General features: G+C 34.1%; 2 protein-coding genes across 2 annotated transcripts; both read right to left on the reverse strand.

The window, feature by feature from the left end:
* On the reverse strand, window positions 1-8,601 carry LOC112054778 (G protein-activated inward rectifier potassium channel 3-like). The gene is made up of 9 exons (XM_024094676.2): window positions 7,990-8,601; window positions 7,089-7,215; window positions 5,425-5,613; window positions 4,857-4,928; window positions 4,066-4,173; window positions 2,707-2,813; window positions 2,106-2,258; window positions 1,618-1,737; window positions 1-487 (listed from the first exon to the last, which is right to left on the reverse strand). The coding sequence occupies exons 1-9, from the start codon at window positions 8,532-8,534 to the stop codon at window positions 151-153; spliced, it is 1,758 nt and encodes a 585-aa protein (XP_023950444.2). The 5' UTR covers window positions 8,535-8,601; the 3' UTR covers window positions 1-150.
* Window positions 8,602-10,580: 1,979 nt separating this feature from the next.
* On the reverse strand, window positions 10,581-19,838 carry LOC112054773 (ATP-sensitive inward rectifier potassium channel 11-like). The gene is made up of 10 exons (XM_052886505.1): window positions 19,111-19,838; window positions 18,722-18,863; window positions 17,820-18,011; window positions 15,293-15,364; window positions 15,066-15,176; window positions 14,044-14,150; window positions 13,352-13,501; window positions 12,779-12,898; window positions 11,977-12,075; window positions 10,581-10,834 (listed from the first exon to the last, which is right to left on the reverse strand). Exons 1-10 carry the CDS (start codon window positions 19,611-19,613, stop codon window positions 10,711-10,713), a joined length of 1,620 nt encoding a protein of 539 aa, XP_052742465.1. The 5' UTR covers window positions 19,614-19,838; the 3' UTR covers window positions 10,581-10,710.
* Window positions 19,839-21,108: the final 1,270 nt, after the last annotated feature.

Below are 21,108 nucleotides of genomic sequence, written 5' to 3' on the forward strand. Positions count from 1 at the left end.
CCTGCATTATTAAACTTACACTCTAATTAGAACTTACAAATACACAATAATTTAAATAACAAATTATCATCTCATCTACGTACGAATACCCATGAATCATCGGACTTTATCGTAATAAGTACTGAAAATTACATAAATACTAGTTACAATTCACACCTTTGCTGACCCTTCAGTCTGACGAGCCATATATCTTTCCGGATAAAATCTTCTAAAATTCCATCCAAAACTTCTTCGGGTGGAGGTTCTATTTATAGTTGGACTAGAAGGCACTGACTCCTCAGCCTTGGATAGAGTGATATCCTCATCAGTCAAAGACATGCGTGTAAGAGATAAGTGAGGAGGAGTGGTTGATAGCAACTGTGCTGAAGATTTGATGTCTTCTTCGAATTCTTTCAGTTGGCTGGCGCTGCATAGCGGTGTTTCCACTTGTTCCACAGAGTCGAGGTGTTCTACATCAATGGAGTATGCTTCGTGTTTCTTTGACCAGCTAAAAAGTTACATACATGTTAGATACGGTCGTAAACGGATGGGCGAACCATTTTTGACTTAACTTATAAATCAGAAATGAGGAGATCTGCATATGAACTAAAGTTACCGATATAGCCCTAAGATATGTTGTTCTAGCTGAAAATCAGCGCTATATGTCCTAATTCAAATGGTCACGTAGCATTATGAGCTGGGGCCATTTTCTGGGTTATGCCACACATTGCAGGGTATTTTCCGGGGTGAACTTTTGTACTGAAAATATTGTGATGTGTGGCATAATTTCAAAATAAATTTGACCCCTATAGGTGAACTGGCAATTTCAAGTTGTATCCGCTGGATGCAGGCTGTTCGAAAACGTGGTGTTTGGAAATCTTTTCAGGAGGCCCATGTCCTGCAGTGGACATAACTAATTAATGGTCACAACTAGTTACGATTAAAATTAAATTTAAATTAATATTTAAAAAATAAATTAAGATTAAAATTAAAAAATATAAAAGTCTATCTTGAAAACAAATGAACTGTGAATTTTATCGTTATAATCATCAAGGAACATTCAAGTGCTTAATAAATCTATGAATATCTTCAGCTTCTATCTAAAGGGCAGAAAACTGATGGCGCATAGATCTACAAGGAAAACAACCCAAATGTTGAACTTTTCTTTCTGGTGGTAGGCATCGTGGTTACCACCTTAACGTACCGCCAAGTGATTTAGCGTTCCGGTACGATGCCGCGTAGAAACCGTCAGAGGTGTAGGTAGCATAAACTGGTATATCCAACCAGTTAGCGTTCATTGCTTTATCGTCATGGTGAGATCGCAGTCAAGGGGTATAATAAAACAGACTTGGTATAAAATATAATATTGCCATGTAAAACCGTTGCTTTTACAACATTTTTACAACAAAAGTCATCATCATCATCATCATCATCATCATCATCATGTCAAGCGATGGACATCCACTGCAGGACATAGGGCTTTTGTGGGGACTTCCAAACATCACTATAGTAAGCCGCCTGCATCCAGCGAATCCCTGTCACTCGCTTGATGTCGTCAATCCATTTTGGTGGGGGGGTCGGCCAACACTGTGCTTTCTAGTGCGGGATCGCACCTAATATACTTGCTGGTATACTTACTGTAAGACATTTTTGAATCTGTATCCCCAAATGATTTCCTTGGAAAGGTAAGACGTTCTGCTTTGTGTCACTGTCCCCATGTTCTTTGACGAGCCTGTTAGACAGACCACTATCTCGAATCTAAAAGAAATAACGGATAATTATAGTAATCGATAGCACCGTGCAATAATTGTTAATATCGAGCGTTGAGCTTCTTGACTAGCAAAATAATATTAATGGTAGTGGTCGATACAAAGCCATGCAATTCAGTTATAGTGTAGAGTTTTCAAAGAGGCTATTAATGATGATGATGATGATGATGATGATGATGATGATTATGATGATGATGATGATGATGATGATGATGATGATGATGATGATGATGATGATGATGATGACTATGATGATGATGATGATGATGATGATGATGATGATGATGATGATGATGTTGATGATGATGGTGATGATGATGATGATTCCAAAATTGGATTATTGGGTGAAGAACCTACCTGAAGTCCATCATATCTTGCGCTGTGAGATCATAGAGAGGGCTTTCGTGGTTAATTACATGCACCACAGTAATGGGCCAGAGGAGGAATGCTCGACCTTCTTTCAGTTCAAGCTGGTGTATGTAATTTTGTACTCTTTCACCTTCTAATGTTCTGAAATAGAAAATACAGAGAGATTAAACGGTAGTATCGATAACTTAATTTTAGTTTAGTTAATATATATATTTTTAATCCAGGACAAGAATTAAAGACAGTCAGACATTAAAATGTGCGCGAGTGAGATTATAAGGGTTCCGTTTTAGTACTTCATACGTTCGGAACCCCAAAAATGTAAAAAAATTAAGTTACAAAAACAAGAATTTAATTTTTTTATTTAAAGTTTTTTTTTTAGTTTTAATTCTGCTAAAAATGGATAAAGAAAGTGGAAACACTTATCTTTCTAAGCGATATTTACCAGTGACTACGCAGTAGGTAAAAAGATAAAAGAATAGTTGCTACTAGAAAAGGTAGTAAGCGTTAACTTAATGCTAAAGTAATTAATATAAAATGTAGTTGACGGTGTTAGCGACGTATAATAAAGTAACAAAATAAATCGTCTAACCTGATAGGCTTAAGCATGTATGCAGTTATAGTGCTTCCAATTAAATGCACGTTTAATAGATCCCATACTCTAAACTGAAGACATAGTTCACCATCGCGAAGACATACCTGAAAATGTTTGGATGTAATCAATTCTATACATAAAACAAATAGTTTCGAGCTTTGCTAATGGTAAGAGCGGGGGCACACGATGCGTTGCGGCGCCGCACCGGTCACGAGGCAGGGAGGTTGCTTTGCGACGTCAAAGCACCACTGTTCAGTTGTTTATGCGTTACAACATTACTTTATTAATAGACTGTCCAACGCTGCTACAGCGTCGTTGCGCCATAACAAAGTTGCGGCGCCGCAACGCATCATGTGTCCCCGCTTTAAGGCAGAAGCCACGCGGTGCGTTCCGGCGCCTTACCGCAGGTACATTTTATGCTACGGCACCGCAACGGTGCCGTATTGCGGCGCCGCGTAGCCCTTGTGTACAGTGATGCGGTAAAATGTTTGCGGTGCGGCGCCGCACCATACCCTGTGGCTTCTCTTTGACAGTCCGTGTAGTCCTTCCCTCGTCATTATAAAATAGCTTTCAAGTTTGTCAGCTCATAATAAGATACGTATCTAGTATAGGTAGTACATATTAAAGGTGAGACATTGTTACTTATTATTTTAAGAACATCTTTGTATGATAAAATATAATGTTTCCTGCAAATAAATTATTCTGATTCTGATTGCGATTCTGACATGCAATTTTTGTTATTTTTTTATTCTTTAGGTACGAGTTAGCCTTTGACTACAATCTCACCTGATGGTAAATGATGATCATATCTTAGATGGAAGCGGGTGCTTGTGAGGGAATGGATGGAAATCCATACCCGTTTTGGATCTACACGTCATGGTACCGGAACATGGTACAACGTAGATTTTTATATGACCTTCAGGATATCAAGAGAAAATATTTCCCCTGACGCCAGACACTTTAGCTTCGTGACAACTCTTCGTTCAAGTCCCTTAAAGTTGGATTTTTAACAGTGTTTTTAAAGGGCTGCCACGAAGGCAAATTAGCGGGGATCTCTTCTGCCGAGAGTAATACCAATAAAAGTTTTTAAGGGTCCCGAACCCAAAGGGCAAAACGGTACGGTACTAAGACTCCGATGTCCGTCCGTCTGTCACCGGGCTGTATCTCATGAACGGTGATAGTTAGACAAATGAAATTTTCAAAAATGATCTATTGCCGCTATAATAACGGCTCCCCTACAATAGGCCTGATTTTTTGCCGTTTATAAAGATCCCTTTACGATCTTCGGTTTATATAAAATCAAGAAGATTTGACTGTAATAAGCTCAGTCTATAATGAAGAATCATGGATACCCACAGTGGCTTTCTTACTGAATCCAATAGACACACCTTGTCTATTAGGGCGCACCAGTTTTATGAAGAGCAAACCAGCGAGACCACCAGATAAAGCTGTACCTGCTACTATCTGCAATAGAGAATGTGTTATGAGAATAGAGAATGTGTGTTGAGAATCATATGTGTTTTACTATTCCACTAGCCCGACGGTTTTGAGCCACCTAAAACTTTCATAGCACTGCGAATAACAGACAATATTATCAAGAGCCGTGATAGCCCAGAGGATAACCTCTGCCTCCGATTCCGGAGGGTGTGGGCTCTAATCCGCTCCGGGGCATGCACATCCAACTTTTCAGTTGTGTGCTTTTTAAGAAATTAAATATCACGTGTCTCAAAACGGTGAAGGATAAACATCGTGAGAAAACCTGCATACTAGATAATTTGCTCAATTCTCTGCGTGTGTGAAGTCTGCTAATCCGCATTGGGCCAGCGTGGTGTAAACTCTCTAATTCTGAGAGGAGACTCAAGCTCAACAGTGAGCCGCATATGGGTTTATAATGATGATGATGATTTTTTGTGACTATTGCTTTGGGTTTTTTCTAGCAAGATTCCTTAGATAAGGCTCAATTAGACATCTTTTAGAAGAACTTGTTTCGATTAAACAAACAAAAATAATACAAGAAAAATTCTTAATTCGTCAAGCTATTTTAGAGCTTTAACGAGACAACATATAGATTTGAATCTTTAACTTTTTAATGGTCATCTAGGTAAAAACAAAATTGCAACAATTACTAAAAATTCAATAACTCTTACCTCCAATACCATAATGATAATAGCTTCAGGGCATTCTTCATTCGGATATCTTACTCCGTATCCGATCGTCATCTAAAAATTAGGTTAAATTAATTCTCTCTTAAAAAAAAATCATTAAATAAAGTAATTGTCAACAAAATAATTTCGGATTTCGATCGGGCTACGAAATATTGAGTTTTTAATTATACGACGGTGACGTCAAAAATACTGTCGACCATTTAATGACGTCATAGTATTAGTAAACATGTACATGTCAAACTAAAAGATGTCCGATTTTTGAAAGTTTTATACCTCAGAATACACTATACTTCCAGTGAAAATATTAAAGATCGTGGTTTTTAATACAAAACTGAAAGGTGAAACTAGTAAACAAAACGTGCTTTACGCAATGGTACTGATAACTTAAAGAGGCAGAGTTTTCGGACGTTTAACCAGAAGTACTCGTATAATTTAAAATTTAAATTTGAGAGTATTTAAGTTTAAAAAAAAAACTCAATATATTTTTATGATCTAATAGAATGATAATGAACAATCAACTAGCCTACTATAAATTCAAAAATATTTTTACCTGTGTCTCCACCGCCATCATCAGGAGCCCAGCAAACGAAGAAGTGCCCGTGACGCAATGTTGCTTACCGTCACCTATGTCATCCTGGTACGAAGAGGTGACAGCGTACCAGATCCCGGCAAACATGAACCAGAAGATGAAATATGAGCAGAATATCAACAAAATTATGAACCGCCATTTGCTATTTATCTGAAATACAAACAAAAAAAATAAAACTACAGAAACATCTTGGAGAAGTTGAATCAAAAAGGTATTATCGATTATCATATTGGCTTTGGTTTTTAATTGATTCAGATATTTTTAAGCTATTGCATAGCTTTTATCGCGGGCTTTGAGCGCGGCGTCAGAATCAAGAAATTCCGTAACGAAAATAAACCTAACACCCAAGCCGTGCATCAAGTTAACACATTTCGACGTTATGATATCGACCCAACTGGACAAGTGGTGTGAAACTAAGGAGCAAAACTTAACCAGAGTTCGATTTCAGCTCTACGTATAGACATTTTTTGTTTTTTTTTATATATTCTTTTATTTTTTATTATTTTCTAAAGAAAAATAAATACTGCATAAATAAAATAAATAATTTAATAAAAAATTAAATGCAATAGCTTTACCGCGACAGTCAGTCGTATTTTTTTTTTCATTTTTAAATACATATGAGTAGAGTTCTATGGATACTCTAGCAGACTCAACAGTCGGTGTAACTAACTTTTGCGTTTTTTCAGGGAAACTACGTCCAAATCGATAAGCTTAGGAAGAACAACTCGTTCTACAGTTTTAACAACACAGTATTAAATAAACCGTTGAACTGCTCAGTTAAATAAAACTCATCAAATAGGTTCTAAAAGAATTTGAAAACTAAAAACCCGCTTTTAGCACGCACTTATTGTCGTATTCTTTTCAAACCCTTTCGTTTGATATCTATCATGGGGGTGGATTTCAAACAATCAGTCCGCCATTTTGGGGAGGCCGCCGTATTGGGTTTGTAAAGACGTTTCTTAGCTATGTATTGTCATCAGAACTCAGAGCGTGTGATGAAAATTTCATCCTAATCGAAAACCAGCACAAGTGAAGCTAATACAAGCGTGTTAAAAATAGTAATTGAAAGCATTGTAGAATGAACATACTCGTATATTAGTGAAGGTAATTTTCAATTTTTTGTTAGACATCGAAGCAAATAACAAATTGCTCGTTAGCATAACTATGCTTATCATACGGGTAATTTAATTATGAAAATTACTAGGAAATAACTATAAGTCTTGTTTGTATCTGCGGGATCTATTGATTGTTTCCGATTTTTCCTAAAACAAGTCGTTTCTTAGTCGTTATTTTACTCGTATATTAATGATAAGTATTTTTTAAATGTATAGGTAATTTCTTAAAATGCACACAACTGAAAAGTCTATGAAAAACAACTGAAATTTTAAAATCACAAGCAGAATTAAATATGATAGACACATCATATTTAATTTCTTAAAATGCACACAACTGAAAAGTCTATGAAAAACAACTGAAATTTTAAAATCACAAGCAGAATTAAATATGATAGACACATCATATTTAATTTCTTAAAATGCACACAACTGAAAAGTCTATGAAAAACAACCGAAATTTTGAAATCACAGATGGACACATAAATTGTATTTATATGTATTTATACCGACCACAGTGTTAACAATGTCCCTCATGTATTTGATAGATTTAGACGGTATGTTGCTCCTAACGGGAACATTTTCTTCGCCATTTTTGTAAACCACTCTTCGTGAACGCATCGGTCGACCAGGCTGATATCTGTATAAATTAAACTATAATAATTATTGTTTTAATTTTCATTTAATTTAAACAAATAAAATTTGCTAACATCAATATGTATATACTAAACTAGCGGATGCCCACAACTTCTTTTATTTTTAACCGTAAATTATTCGGGCTATAATATAGTTCACTTAATCTCTATACCAAATTTCTTTCAAATCGGTTTAATGGCTTAGCCGTGAAAAGGTAATTAATAGAGTTTTTATTGAGTTTTAAAAGCTTAGGTTAATTCAATTTTCGATTATTTCAATATTGGTTCAGCGTGTTTGTTTATTTTTTTTTTTACAAAAGATTAGAACACATTGCTTTAATACGGTTGCGCCAACATAAACATTTATAAAAAGCTTTGAATCGATTGTAAACAACCATCTTTAAATATTTGTGCGAAATATTAAGGTTGGCGTGATTCTCGAATATGTTATTTGGGTGTTATCTTATCAAAATTTATGATAAAATATTTGTGTTAGACATATTGTTCGTAACGAATGAGTATTGAGATTCGGTTTCAATGGTTTCGGATTTAATTCGACAATTTTAAGGGTACATGAATGCAATTTTCAAGGTAGGATTATCATTTAAAACAAAATGATAAACATTGCTTAGCTCATCAATTATATTGTACCTAATATTTATTTAATTTACTGCATCCAACTTTAGTAGGTGACGTGTTAAACAAAGGATAATCTAAAGCCATAGGTGCCAAAGAGCTAATTTATTTTTATCATCTTCTTAAATTGAATTATATCTTACCTAACTTTTTTACCTTTTTTACGCCTTCTACTAGTGTATGGAGAGGAATAATTATAGTAGGCAGTAGTAGGTATGGTGTCAGTGTCGTTGTCAATACTTTCAATCATTTCAATTGTATCATAAATTTCAGTTGAATTCACAGAATCCACTACAGGCTGCGTTGACGCATCTGATATATTTCTTTTTTCGGAGCTTTTAGGAGACTCTGTTTCAACATCTATCGTCATAACCAGACCTCCGTCAGTGATCTCGTCTTCACTTGAATATTGTGAACTGTATTGTTCGTCATATTTATTTATGTTACCGTCTTCTGTATCTTGGTTTGACGCAATAAAGGGAAAAACAATTTCTTTACCTTCTACATATGTTTGCGAAATTCTGTAATGTTTCTTTATATCTTCATTTGTGTACACTTCAGTGTTTGACATGGTCGGTATTTCAATAGAGGACCTTTCAGAGCCATTGCCAATTGCTGCGGAGTAGCTAAAGGATCTTTCAAAAGCTCGTGGCTTACTACCTCTCCTTTCATATTCTCTATTTTCCATTATTGATATATTTTCACTGAAAACGTAATTTATAGTTTCTTTGTTTATTTCATTTTAAGGAGTTGCTATTTCCTGTGATTGAAAACTACTATTATCAGATTACATTGAGTACTTCCGACGAAGTTTTTCAAAACTATCTAATCAATGATTTCGATTTCAAATATTGCAACTCAATTGTAGATTAATGTTAATCACTACGTTCACTTTTGAGTTTTGTTAATTTTAATTGTTTCTTTACGAGCACTTTACAGAAAATTAAACGCAGGTATATATTTTCAAAGAGCCGTGTTACAACTAAGTCAAGCTATCTACGTTCCGTCAAGATAACACCTAAATCCAATAAGATAAGAAATATTTGTTGATAAAGCAACGTTTCAATCAATACCCATGGCCTAGAATCTAGGTTTGCACAGAGTTCAAATATACCCGCATTTCTTATTTGTTTAGCGTGGATTTTGCCAGCCATGTTCTAGTAATATTACTATACTTCAGCCTTTCTTGATGAGTACTATTTACCAACAAACAAATCAAAAATGAGGGTATAAATCACTAGTCATTACACACCTAATAATAATTATATTATAATTAACTTGTTCTTAAATTAATGAAAATAAATCTGATTAATAAGCTTAGAACAATTAGATATGGTTAATATGTTTTATATAAGGTTTTATAAACGATCCATTCAGAATTTAAAATAAATAAGTTATGAAATGACATGCCTTTTCTACCTTCATTTCTAATTTCTTTGTTGGTAAACAGTACTCATCAAGAAAGGCTATAGTATAGTGTCTATTATTGTATCTATATAATTTCATATACATTTAACTATATAGATTTTACCTTTTTCATACTACAATATGTTTGTGTTGCACTATGGTTAGGCTTAATTTAAATGTGTTTTTTGTTGAATAATAAATAAAAAATAAATAAAATAAAAATATATTGGTAGGTTCTACACTTATTATACTTACGATTACGTATTCCCATCCACTTTAATGATCGCAATATTTTCGAGTACTCATTATAGCTCATTCCAATATTGACTATAAAATTAGCTTGATTCCATATAACAGGTAAATACATCATAATCTATACTTATAATAAATCTGTAGAGAGGTCAATTCTGTACATGAAATATATTTCCGAAATAACTATCAGGGGGTGATTAGTGATCGATACTGATGCCAAAAATGCAATTAGTAAAATTTTTGTCTGTCTGTCTGTCTGTCTGTCTGTCTGTATGTTCTTTATAGAAACAAAAACTACTGGACGGATTTCAACGAAACTTGGTACAATTATTCTACATACTCCTGGGCAGGTTATAGTATACTTTTCATTACGCTACGATCAATAGGAGCAGAGCAGTGAAGAGAAATGTTGAGAAAACGGGAGAAGTTAGTCAATTTTTTAAGCTTCCGTCGCATGTACAGCCTTAATGGTTAAAGCTACATAGAAATCATGTATGACGAAAATGTTCTCCTTAAAATAATCTATAAAAACACAACAGCATATATATGTCTATCTTTTATGGTTGACTCACAATAACACGTGTAACTCCCGATAGCTTAGCAGTTCGGAGCTTTCTAATTATATTTGGCAACTCTTATGTTTATAACACTCATCACTCATCCCTAACTAAAAAAGTTAACATTATTACCTATTCAATAAAAAAAGAATCATAAAAATCGGTAAAGAAACACCAAAGTTATACAAGAAATACGCTAAGCCATCGCGCGTGAATACTAATTCATGCTATATGGATTATTTTTGTGTAACGGTTGCCGCGCTCGACGCGACTCGCGCGGGGGGGTAATAAATAAAGAAGTGCAGCCTTAATGAGTAGGGTAGGGGTAGGGTAGGGTAGGGTAGGGGTAGTGTAGGGTAGGAGTAGGGCAGGGGTAGGGTAGTGGTAGGGTAGGGGTAGATTTGGGATAGGGTAGGGTAGAGGTAGGGTAGGGTAGGATAGGGGTAGTTGAAAGTTTACAACGACTTTCACGCGGACGAAGTCGCGGGCGTCCGCTAGTGTTTTTAATAAAACACAAATTTATGTTTAACCTTTAATAATACTGTTTACTGACAAAATATATTAAAATTTTAATTTCTGATACACATAAGTATATTTTCTTTCTTCCCAACCCCAAATATATAATATATAACTAATTAAAAATTTCATTTACATCCTTTTATCTTTTCTCTTAAAAGATGAAGTTCTCTCAATCTGGAAGGTAGAGACTTTTTCGCTAAAACTTCCAGGGGTGCCAGGTGGATCCGACTTTTCTTTTTGAGAACCGGATATCCTGAAAGAATTCAAAATCATAACTGATACATGATTTAAAATTAAATTATTTTCAATTTTGTGGAGATTAATCGGTCCAAATTTAATGAAATTTCCAAATTAGTATCATTTAATAAATAATAATATCAGTTTTAGACTGGTTTAATTTCAGTGTTATTGAAAGTTGCATAATCAAGATATGTCTGCATTATAAAATGCACGATTTCAAAAACACACACATTTTCAAAAAATATAAGCAACTATCAATTCTAATTATTTTTGGAGATTTTGATGATTAAATGAAGAATTTTCCGTCATGTATTTTTTTTTCTGTAACGTGCTGGGCCCAAAATGGTCGGTCTCTTTTCACAGCATAAATTTTCTTCTATTTTAGTGTACCTAACTAATTGGTGTAAAACAGTTTTGGGACTTAATGATTAGTTTGCTAATTCGTGTTAATTAGTACACCTAGCAATGGATTGTGCGTAAATAATCTCGCGCGTGATTTCAAAACTTCTTTTTCTTTTCGTTGCTTAGTCGGAACTTTTATTAGGAGTAAAATGACCAATAATTTGTACCCTCATTTTTAATTTGTTTGTTGATAAATATTCCACAGCGAGTTTGGCTTAAGTATAGTATAGTTATTGTCAATATATTCCAGGTAATCCGAATATAGTGGTAAGGTACGTATCACTTGCTGATTATACTTGTTTCACAGATTAAAGAATAATAGACAGATAGAACGCACGGAGCACGGCAATGATGCAGACATTCCAAATACAAATTCAAAAACTAATACTTCTCGAGTCAGTACGACCCAAAGCGTCGCATGAGTGATTTTCAATATAAAAATCAAGAAAAATGGCGTCTTGTGTTTTTAAATATTTTAATAACTGGTTACAAAAATAAGATGGAGTATTTTTTTATAGATAGTTATTAATTATTATAAGTCTATTTTGATATTAATTTACGTAATTGTTGTTAGTTAGATACAAATTATGAAAAAAGTTTGTTTAAATGGTAGATAGCAACAATAAGCGGATGTCAAGGAGACGTATGCGTGACGTTTGTTTTTTTATGTGTTTCATCAGCTTTGCTGCGTGGATTGTAAAGACTCATTCTGTATTATTCTGTGACTTGTTTTTAAATAATTTGGTTTCATACCTGTATAGTTCATGAGCACTGCAGTACGGAGTGTCTACCGGTTCTATTGCGTTCAGTTTGGAGTGATCTATCACATACTTCTGACGATGTCTGTCGTACCTGAAATTGTGAATGGCGAAAAACATAAAATAATACTATAGTTATATGGCCATTATCAAGTTTATCATCATCGCCCAAAGCAAAAAAAAAAAACATAATTCAAGGCTTTTACTAACAATCATAAAAATAAATGAATGTCAATAACTGGTCTTATTATTCCACGCTACCTGAAACCCTACTTAGAAACAAAACCTTATCAAAATTCACAGAAGAAAACGCATTTCGTTATTCCAACGAAGTGATTATAAGAAACTAGCGGACGCCCATTAATCCGTTCGCGTAAAATCAGTTTTTTTAAAAATCCCGCCGTCGGTTTTTCTGGGATAAAAAGTAACCTATGGTCTGCTTGCTTCTTATGTCTAATTTAAAAAAAGAGCCTCCATAGCTTAACGGCAAGAGCGGTCGGACTCATCACCGAGGGGTGGTTGTTCGATCCCCACCCTGTTGGTCTATTGTCGTACCCACGCTTAATAGAGCCTTTCCGGACTAGATGGAAGGGAATGGATAAATATTGGACATATATCAAAGATATGGCAAATATTTGTCTTAAAAAATATATATAAATAATTTATTTCCATACCAAATTTCATTCAAAGCGACTCAATGGTTTAGGCAAACAGACTTTCGCATTTATAATATCAGTATGGATGGTATGAATTATTTAGGTAAGTCATAATTTTACTTTTATTACATTCATACTTACATTACAACTGGTGGGAATCGATGTCCCCAAACAACTTCTTTCGGAAGGTAAGAAGTCTGGCTCTGGGTGAAGGTACCCATTGAGGCAGAGGCGCCTTTTAAGCTTACTGTGATCTCGTAACTGGAAGACAATAAGAGTGAAATTAATGTTTAGGATTAGCATTATTTTTTTATTAAACGGTGAAGGAAAAACATCGTGAGGAAACCTGCATACCTGAGAATTTTCTTAATGCTCTACTTGCGTGAAGCCTGCCAATCAGCATTTAGTGAGCGTGGTCCCCTCCTCCCTCTTATTCTGAGAGGAGACTCGCGCTCAAGAGTGAGCCAAATATGAGTTTTTAATGATGATAAACTATACTAATATTATAAACCTAAAGAGAGAACTACTGGTATGATATGAAAAATCTTTCAGTTTTAGATAGCACATTTATCGAGGAAGGCTATAAGGCTATTTACATTATCCCCGTACCTATTCCTACGGCACCGGGAACCACGTGCCTGAATGGGAAATGGGAAATCACTATTAAAATATAAAAGGCTCTAATGTCGTAAGTGACTTTTATGCTTAATTTACCTATTTTCAGCAATATTTCGTGGAGACAGTCGATACAAGGGGCTGGCTGCATTGATCTCATGTACTAGGGTAACAGGCCACAGCAGGAATTGTCGTTGCTGGAGTGGTAAGCTTCGTGCATAATAACGGATCACTTCGCTTTCTTTTGTCCTGGTTAAAAAAAGTTAGTATTATAGATATTGATATCTATCTATACTTTTATATACCTACTTAATATTATAAATGTGAATGTAAGTCTGTCTGTTACCTTTTCACGGCTTAAACGCTGAACCGATCAAGATAAATTTTGTTATAATGGTAAATGGGATCGTGGAGCAAAACATAGGGTAGGTACATTTTGACCCTAAAATGAAAATAGAAGGGGGTGAAATAGGGGCTGAAAGTTTTTATGGAAACTCAGTTTACGTTACAGTTTAAAAAATTTGTTCATAAATTATAAAAATAATACGTAATATAATGTGATTCAAGATTTTTTTAATTCAACCTCTAAAGTGGTGAAATGGAGGTTGAAAGTTTACATTGATTTCCACGCGGACGCAGTCTCGGTCGTCCGCTAGTATTTTTATATGTCGTTTCTTGTAACAGGTATTCATTGAATGTCTAAATACATGCGGAAGTATGTTACTTTGTAAGCGTGAAATTCATACAGTATTCATGCATACACGAGTAGGTACCTATGTAGTATTACCTACCTGTGTGTATTAACGAAGTGTGCTGTAAACTCAGAGCTGATGATGTGGTCATAGTTGAGGTCCCAAGCTCTTATCATGAGGCACAGGCGGCCATCACGCAAACAAATCTGAAATAACAACATCGAAGATGTCATACCAACTCAATGTTGTTAATAATTATAATCTAAGCGATGCAAATGTCTAAGAATGTATGGTAAGAATAATGTTAAGTTTTACCTAAATTCAACGAATCTGAAACTTGAGAAAAATGATGTTTGATGACACATACAGGCGGGACTGGAAAAAAATGAAAATATCACTTCATCTGCGTGATATATTTTTTTATTTTAAAAGAATATGTGCCATATCTTTTTTTTGACAGGAGAAAAATTTAATTCGATTTAAAAATAATCTGCGTAGGTTTCTCCAGGACTCTTTTACTCCAGTAATTTAATTAACATTATGAATTAATTCCTTTGACAATATTATTTAATTTTTTTGACATTAGGTACCTATTGATTTAATTTTTTTTCAATGAATTGTTCATTAATTATATCTATATTATGTACGTAAATAATATTAATATTTTGCATGCCGATCGGGCGTGACAACTGACAACTTAATACAAAACCTTGTACATATGTTTTCTGTGACAAAACCTCGGTTGTATTATGCTATGCTTGTAATAATAAAAATAATAGCAAAATCGCAACCAAACATAATGCTAGGATAAGTTCTGTTAAAAGAATATGCCTGTCGCCTATAACAAGTTAATGGTCAAATTGTAGATGTGTAAGTAATGAAAGAATTGTTATATTCAGAGGATACAGGTCGTATCCATGTAGGTTTAACGGAGATTCCAAAATCGGTTAAATCGAAGTAATGACACACCTTTTGAAACTTACGATCAATCCTGCCATTTTGAATTTCGGCTACTTAATAAAATAAAATTAGCAAATATTTAAAATATAAAATATGAAATTACCAAAAAATTGTAACGTTAACTTTAACTACTCTTTAAAAAAATCACGTCTTGTACTTACAACGGCTTTTTTACTGAATCCAACGCCATCTCGTGACAGTTTTTCCGGTCTCGTCAATTTGGCGTAAACCACGCACGTTAGCACTCCCGACAATCCAGTACCGAGTATTAGCTTAAATGTAAAAAATATTTTTTAACAACAATAATTACATAACATCGATAGTTATTGATAATTATTTTGATGATGATGCTTCAGTGTAAATAAATAGAAATATTATTTTAACCCACCTGCATTATGAAAAGAAAAATGGATTCCGGACATTCTTCATCTATAGCACGATCACCAAAACCAATTGTTGTCTAAAAAATAAAAAAGTGGTTATAAAATTTGTCAGTGTCTAATTTTTTTCATGAGATTGGAGAGCTCTGGGTATATTGCATTACATTGTAGGTAAATGAAAATATCTTGATACTGCAAAGATTAAGTAATTTTAATTATTAGCTAGCGGACTTCTATTAGGTTTGCGTTTTCGTAGGCATACTTATTCCTATTCCTTATAGCTTCAGCTATATACCAGTGCAATTCTCGTCTAATGAATAGAATAGTGAATAGGCATCTTCTAGGCAAGCGCGCTTCATCTTAGACCTCATCATTGCTTTCCATCAGGCTTGATTGTGGTCAAGCGTAAGCTTATACTACATAAAATCGTATCCGTTACGTGACATGTAAAAAAATATAAAGTAAACTAAAGGCAATAGGCGAGCACAGTATCATGCTCCGCGCGATAGAGGAGTATAAAGATTTTTTAAATGGCTCACAACGGTAGATTAAAACCGCAATCCCTGACTGTCAGCTTCTTCAACGCCGACGGGCTTTTCGATAAAATACTTGCGGGCAGCGAATGGTTAAATACCTATCTGAGTAAAACCGCTTGCTGGGTTACTGTGCTTAGAGATAAGTAATGTCATATCACTTAGTGAGAATACAAAAACATACTACATCATGATACAACAACGATTGAGCAATTGATCAATCAACTTCTTTATTGAGATCCGTCGTCTACAGCTTTAAGCACAAAGCGAGCAGTTTGTCAGTTTGCAGTAAATGCCTAATGTGATATCTACATTGTTAAGAAAGCTAGAGGAAATAATATTTTGTTTAGATAATTACTTAAATAATTTTAAACACTATTTGACCCATCAAATTTTGCTGCTTTAATATCTTCTAGTTTGTGGTTACGGTAATGTAAATAAATAAATTCCTTATTATCTAACTACCTACCTACATATTTAACTCTTTAGATCTATTCTTTGTCTTAACAATAGAAAATCTATTACCTAGTTATAAGTGTAGATAAGTATGAAGAATTAACAAAACTGAAATTATACTGAATATCCAGCACCATAATGTTACGATGAATGAAAACTTTATTAGGAAACTTTGACAATCTAAATTACGTTACCATTTGAAACAAGAATTGGATTGATTGACCAATCTAAGGTAATTGTCCAATTTTTCTTAATTGACTACAATCGCGTCGGTATTACTGATCTAATATAGCTGAATGATGAAAAGAGGAAATTTTAAATTATGCAGTTTCAACGTTGTATTATCAACTTATTTATCTTTCTCTTACTTTAGACAACTAGTCTAATGTAATCTAACTAGTTTAGAATAAATAAAAACCGCTGCTTTTTTGTATTTTGCGCCGTACGTCATAATCACGTGGATGCAAACAATTCCTCCCATTGAGTTATTATCATTATCTCATCACATTAACACGCTTGGCTATATTTAGTCTTGGAGCATACACATAGTTGCCAAAATTGTGTAGTTCCTATGTAGTATTAGAAGTATTCGTTTATCTCTGTAGTCATTTATCGATTCCAATTAACGTGCTTTATCTAAGGCGCAGAGATTCAATGTTTTACATTTCAGATTGCACCTTTTGTGATCTATTCAGAGGACTTATATAAAATTTTCGCGCAAAATAACACAATGATATAGAAATTCTTTAATCCAATATAAGCAAGAAACACAAAAAAGTTTCTATGTTCTTTATAAACCTTAAATACATCCATTACATTAAAAATAGTGTCGTTAAAGGTTCAATTCAAATAGAATTACACGTGAATGGAATTGCGTTCGCTAGCACTTAATACATTTTAAAAAACACAGGATTTTTTTATCATAAAATTATTGAAATACTAGCGGACGCCGGCGATTTTGTCTGCGTGTAATTCAGATTTTTGCAAATCTCGCGGGAACCATGTATTTTTCCGGGATGATGTGCCTGTGTGTTAATCCAGAGTAAAATCTATTTCCATTCCAAATTTCAGCCAAATCGCTTCAGTAGCCGCTGCACAAAAGAGGAACATACATTTTTTTTTTTTTATTCTTTACAAGTTGGCCCTTGAATACAATCTCACCTGATGGTAAGTGATGATGCAGTCTAAGATGGAAGCGGGCTAACTTGTTAGGAGGAGGATGAAAATCTACACCCCTTTCGGTTTCTACACGGCATCGTACCGGAACGCTAAATCGCTTGGCGGTACGTCTTTGCCGGTAGGGTGGTAACTAGCCACGGCCGAAGCCTCCCACCAGCCAGACCTGGACAAATTAAGAAAATCTCAATCTGACCAGCCGGGGATCGAACCCAGTACCTCCGTTTTGTAAATCCACCGCGCATACCACTGCGCCACGGAGGCCGTCAATACATACTTACACACAGACTTTTGCATTTATTATATAAGTGTGATGTGATGAGTTATGGCTTAATTTCTAAATAAAAAGTAGCATATCAGAGTTATGAACCTGTGCTTCAACAGAAGCAAGAAAAATGGTGACAAAATCCTTGCCGCCGGTGACACAAGAGCGTTGCGGTGGTTCCGGTTCAAAGTCGTAGTGAGCCAGGGCAGTGATGTACCAGAATATAGCGAACACGAGCCAAATCGCAAAGTGCACAATCACCGTTCCCATGACAATCCAGCGCCAACGTAAATTGATCTGATAAAACATAATAACATCATAGAAAACTTCACTAAATACGCTACAATCAAGGCTGAAGGGTGTATAAGCGAGTTTAATATTATCTAATGCATTGAGTGTAATAGCAAAAAACATGATGGCGAAGTATAAGTAAATTTAAGCTAAAAAAATAATATTCTCATGTTAACGATTGAGTCAATTTATGAGATATCATCACCTTTTTAACTAAACATTTTGAAAAATTGGATATCCAAATATTGAGACAATAGCAAAACGAGCAAATTGCCCTAAATAATGATTGCTACTCGTATTTGCGATGTCTATATTATTTTCTGCGCCATTACTGGTGTAAATAAATAAATAACATTCATCGCCATCGTTAGCCTATTTTTAATAACCCACTGCAGAGTTAGGCACATGGCGAGAAGTGTAGAGTTTATCCACCACGCTATTCCAATGCGTGTTGGCGGGTATTTAGTGATGGTTCAATACTGTAAGGATCACTATTAGATGGTAAAGATCGAAAGCTTAACGCAACAATCAAGGCAGCAGGATGTATAACCACATACCTACTTCCCAACTACTGCTTCTAAGAATTTATCGCAAGAAAGAAAATCTTAATATTTTAATACCCAATCCAGAACTCAAATCAAGGACCGACTCCGTGTCTTCGGATATGTTACAGTAGGAAATTATTAAATAAATTGTACTTATTCCTTAAGCCTTACCAGTGTGTGAAAAGTATCGTTCAGTAAACGCATTTTCTCGAATGGAACATTTGATATTAAAGCTACGTTTTCAATTCCATTTTTAGAGACCAGTCGCTTCGGAAAATCACAATAAGCCTTATATCGGAAGGCAGGTTCAGTTCTAAAAAGATAAATTTAATTCATAAATGTAGTACTTTTCTATTTTATCTAGACTATTTCATTTAATAGATACGTTCAAGTTCATTATTTTATCAAAGAGTAAATAAATGAATTCGTATGCAAATCTCGACTACCGTCTTGTCGTTCACGTATTATTTACTTGCGGTAAGATAATTTCATGTACTTTTGCTACTGTATGTACTACTTCTGTTATATACAACAAATATATTATTATATTATTTATTCACCTTTTTATTGATTCACATTTTTTCACAACACTTTTTGGACGGATAATAGGGCTTTCAATTTTCTTTTCAGTTTTATTTCCAACAATGATATGATTTTGAATTAATTTTTCATTGTCTTCCTTTGTTTTGCTCAGACTTGTATTGCTCTGAGTTATGATAATTTTAGGTAATTGTTGAGATAGACGTCTCAGCCTTTCCGATTTGATGACACTGGAAATTGAACTAGTACTTCCGCCAGAAAAAGTTTCATTTTCAACTTGAAAACCTATATTTGGTACGGGATCTAAAGATTTAGATTTTGATAAAACATAAAGAGCTTGCATGTTTTTTATTTTTTCCTTTACTTCTGCAATAGTTTCATAACCAGGATCTGGATCGTCTAATTTTAATTCATCCTCATACGTGAAGTTATCAGCTTTTACTGTTTTCAAATAATTTATGCATTCATCATATATCTGGTTAATTTTTTCATATTCTAAGTCAGTTGGTGTAATAGTATCCATGTTTGCTATATGATTACACAATTTTGGTTTCTTATTTTATTTAATTTTTTGATAGAATTTGTAAGTTTCGATTCAATATCGTGACACCGTTGATAAAGTCATTTTTATTGTATGGAATTGTTGCACTACACTGCTAACTAGAAAATATTTTACACCAAAAAAAAATTTACTGAACTACAAACTCGTTTACTGTCGAGATGCGACACGGGGGTAATACTGTTATCAGATGCTTATCTGTTATCAACGCTAATTGCGTGAGTGAAGAGTAAGCACTAAGCGGACAGAGCTAGACTGACCTTGTTAAGATGCTTGGGTTAGTCTATACAAAATTCTTATTTAACTTTCTACAAAATTTTGGTGTTTTTAATGACTGACTAACGTTCAGTTAAGTACTACTGAATAATATCAGTTCAATTGATTTTCAAAGTTATGACAAAAACTATTTGTATTTCTCAGCTTCAATGAACCAAAAATTCAAATCAAGATAAATAAAAGCAAGTATAAAAGAGACTTTGAAAGATGTAATTATTATTTCTCTTATATAGGTATACCAATTACTACAAGGTTAATGATTTAGGTGTTTTTGTACTAGTTAAAAAATGTACTGAAATAATTCTTAATGATTTTAAGATTCAACTCTCCTTTATGATGCAAAATCAAGATATTGATCATTCATCATCATTTATCAACTACCGATAACTTTCTACTAATATTGTAAACGCGAAAGTTTGTATGGATGATTAGAGTTGAGGCAGGTAAACAGTAACAAACATTACTCTTTATCTGCCGCAACTAAAAGGAATATCCCGAAAAAATCCATGGTTTCTCGAGATTTGCGAAAAACTAATGGTTTTAATGGTGTGAATGTTTGTTACTCTTTTACGCCACGACTATTGAACCGAATTAATTCAAATTCAAGCAATTATTGATGAAAACATGGGTTTTGTCCCGGGAAAATTCATGTTTCCCATGAGATTTGTGGTATACAAAATTTCACACAGACAGGGTTTTGGGCGGGAAATCTCTACTTTTTTAAGCTTATAACCCTTCTAGACCCGCCGCTTCTCTATCTCTAACTTCTCCTAAATAACACGGATTCTTGAAAGAACATTTACTTGTATTATCTGTACTCCATGACATATTATAATAACACATCATTGTCTGTAGCTATAATATCTACCTAGTTTAATTTGTATACACGTATGTATAGATATATTTTGGAGGTAAAAAGATTTGTCTCAAATCACGGATACTTACTATTTAAATTACTTAATATTATATTACTTGTATTTAAATTACTTAACTTTTCTTATTTTTTGTGTGCGTATACCCGAATCGGTGCTTACGTTTTTTTTTTTTCTCTTCCACAGTGGTTGTCTGGAAGAGATCGCTCTTTAGCGATAAGACCGCCATTTGTACATTAGTTTCTAAGTGTTATTATAAGTTATTGTTTATTTTTGTTTTTAATGTACAATAAAGTATATTTCTTCTTCTT

This window comes from Bicyclus anynana, chromosome 2 (assembly GCF_947172395.1).
Source record: "Bicyclus anynana chromosome 2, ilBicAnyn1.1, whole genome shotgun sequence".
NCBI lineage: Eukaryota > Metazoa > Arthropoda > Insecta > Lepidoptera > Nymphalidae > Bicyclus > Bicyclus anynana.